Source organism: Mesitornis unicolor, unplaced genomic scaffold (genome assembly GCF_000695765.1).
Source record: "Mesitornis unicolor isolate BGI_N332 unplaced genomic scaffold, ASM69576v1 scaffold612, whole genome shotgun sequence".
Lineage (NCBI taxonomy): Eukaryota > Metazoa > Chordata > Aves > Mesitornithiformes > Mesitornithidae > Mesitornis > Mesitornis unicolor.
The window spans coordinates 61248-63909 of NW_010166914.1; the positions used below are offsets into that span (position 1 = coordinate 61248).

Genomic DNA, 2662 nt, shown 5'->3' on the forward strand with positions numbered 1-2662 from the left:
CACTCCGTGGAGCCAGAAAGTTTTTTCAGACAATTGTATCCATCTGGAACCATTTCCTCCCCAAGAGCTGTTTTTATTTTCAAGTCCTCATCCAAATAGGACTGGAATGCAGACAAAGCCTGCACTGCAGACAAAGCAATTTATTTGAGGATTTTAAAAGGAAATAACAAATACTGCTTAAGACTTTCAGTTGTGTCTATAGGAAACAGTGAAAGACCTGTGACTCAGTTTACAGCATGAGAATACATGGGTTCATTCTCTAAGCTGCAAGAAAGTGAAAAGCTGCTGAAAAGAGCAGTTTCTCAAATACCCAAAGTGACTGGAAAAATAAAAGAAAGGGAAGCTATTCTTCCATACCAGTCCCTAAGAATAATTATTTGTCAAACTTCCCTGTTTCACATGTTTTCCTGAGGAAACTTTCTATGTTCTCTCAGTTAAATACAGATTTTTACTGGTGGTTATTTTTTTAACATCAGTGAAAGAGTTCACATAAGAAAGGCTGCAGCTCTCTATATCATCACCATTAAAGCATGGGAAATCAGCTCTGGATCTCTGAAACCTAGAAGATTTGTTCCACACTGGAATTTGTTACACTGTTTGAAAACAAGTAATTTTTTTCGGCAAATGTTACACATTGCAGCTGAGTATTTGGGTAAAACTATTGCCTAGGCCAGTGGCACTAGGTATGAGAAAATTGTGTTCACACGTCTGCTCTCCTTAGAGAAGAACATCCCACAATAACAATTTCAAGTGCATTTTTCCACCCTCAGCCCTTGCTCTAATCCTGGAAGTAGCTCTTTCTTTTAAAATTATCTTAACAGAATTTTGTAAAACTCTGAAGTTACTACAAAAAAAGTTGAGTGGTGCTGAAAAAGCATATTTCAGTAAAAACAAACTTCTCTGAAAATAAAGCAACTATTTCTAACCAGTGCGTAGATGAATTGGGCTCTATTCCAGTGCCAACACAGACCTGCCAATGCACATGCTATTTCTTCTTTCTCATGCCTTCTCCTCCCAGCATTCTCACACGACTGGGCAAGAAGGTAATTTTCAACAAGTTTTGGCATAAAAACTATTTTCCACTACAAAGGGCTAATTCATCAAAGTAAAAAAAAATTCACAAGAATAGCGTAGATTTCAGTGAATCTCCTGGTAAAAGAATTGGGGAATGCTTTTCAAATTTAAAACCATTTTTATAATCCTGCTAGCTAATAATGTAGTTATTAGCTTGGAGGGTTTTATTCAATTAAAAAGAAGTCTGAAAACAACACATCTAAAAATGGTCATAATTTAAAAGGTTGATTGGTCTGAGACAGAAGTTACTTACTCTTTTTGGTTTTGTCGCTCACCACAACTCAGATTTGTGTCTTAATCCTGATTCTTACTGGGTAATTTTACTCAATTTTTTCAGTAGATAGAAACCCATTTACCATCTAGTGATTGTGATATTTTATTCTCCCTATGCACTTTTCACTTCATGTGGCAGAATTCAGAGAGCAGTTCCAATACACTGTATGCCAGATGGTTACAGGTTTGCAATAAACTCTCATCAATGCCTTCTCTAAATTACCCCTGCACTACTCCTGCTCTCAGGTTTGCTCTGCTTTCTGAATAGCTCTATTCAGCCATAACATTATTTGATTGATCATTTAGACCTCTCTTAGATTTTTCTTCACACATAGTCTTGTAGTTGAGGTCTGATTCGAGATTGTCTGTCCCTGAACCTGCCATTGGAGATGTCTCTTCAGGTGTTTTTATCCCAGTTCCCTTTGTTATAAAACAGGATGTGGAGGCAGCCAGACTCCAGTATAAGCCAATTTTTCTTAAGCATTTTACCTTCTAGTGTAAAAATCAACCAGCTTTTGCCTTCCCGAGAAAGAAAGATCAAAATGAATGCTATGTCTTCTGCTTCCCTTTGGTCCCCATATGGACACCCTATTAACACTAATGACAGGCACTGAATGCCAACTGGGACGAGATGCCAGCAGTAAGGTTCCAAAAGGAGGTGCAGGCCCTCTGTACAAAGTTTGATCATTCTCTTGGACACTCCTGATTTAAGTAAGTGGTGTTTTCACTTGGGCCTTTTTAACATGAAACTAATTTCTTTTGTTTTCCCAGATGTTAGGCTGGCGTGTGATAGTTACCACAGCTCTTCTTTCCCTGCTAACCACTTGCTGTGCCAGCTGCCAGTCGAAAGTCAGCCACCTCCAGATGATGTTCTGGAAGGTGTACATGGAGAAGGAGAAAGAGCAACTGGAGCAGATCTTCCAGCTGTATGCCACCAAGTTGAGCGAGCGAAACCTGAAGTGCTTTTTTGAGAACAAGGAACCAGAAGCGATTCCCCTGCCAGCTTTTCAGGCATGGGAAGATGCTTCCCAGATCTACTCTTTCAACAGTAGCAAACAGCATTATAGCACAATTCACAGGCTAGTTGAAGAAGGCCAGAAAGAAAGCAATGAGGAAAGAGAGACAATGCTGGACTTTGCAGACAGAAGGGAAATACCATAGATCAAACATATTTTCAGCTTTTTTAATATCTTGCTCATATAGCATACTTCTAGTTGGTTTCATCTCTATATTTTTTCACAATGGCCTCTTTCTTCTTCATCACATTCCCTCCTGGTTACAAACTTTCTCCAAAAGGATGGAGTGAAAGTATTTC

General features: G+C 38.8%; 2 protein-coding genes across 2 annotated transcripts in view; one reads left to right on the forward strand and one right to left on the reverse strand.

Moving 5' to 3' along the window:
• Positions 1 to 2508, forward strand: part of FAM26E (family with sequence similarity 26, member E) — a 3893-nt gene extending 1385 nt beyond the window's left edge. The window contains 1 exon segment of the mRNA XM_010195107.1: positions 2119 to 2508. Within this exon segment, the coding sequence (XP_010193409.1) occupies positions 2119 to 2508 (390 nt within the window).
• The window catches only part of TRAPPC3L (trafficking protein particle complex 3-like), a 19412-nt gene that overhangs the window by 3389 nt on the left and 13361 nt on the right, over positions 1 to 2662 (reverse strand). The gene's annotated exons all lie outside the window — the stretch shown is intronic.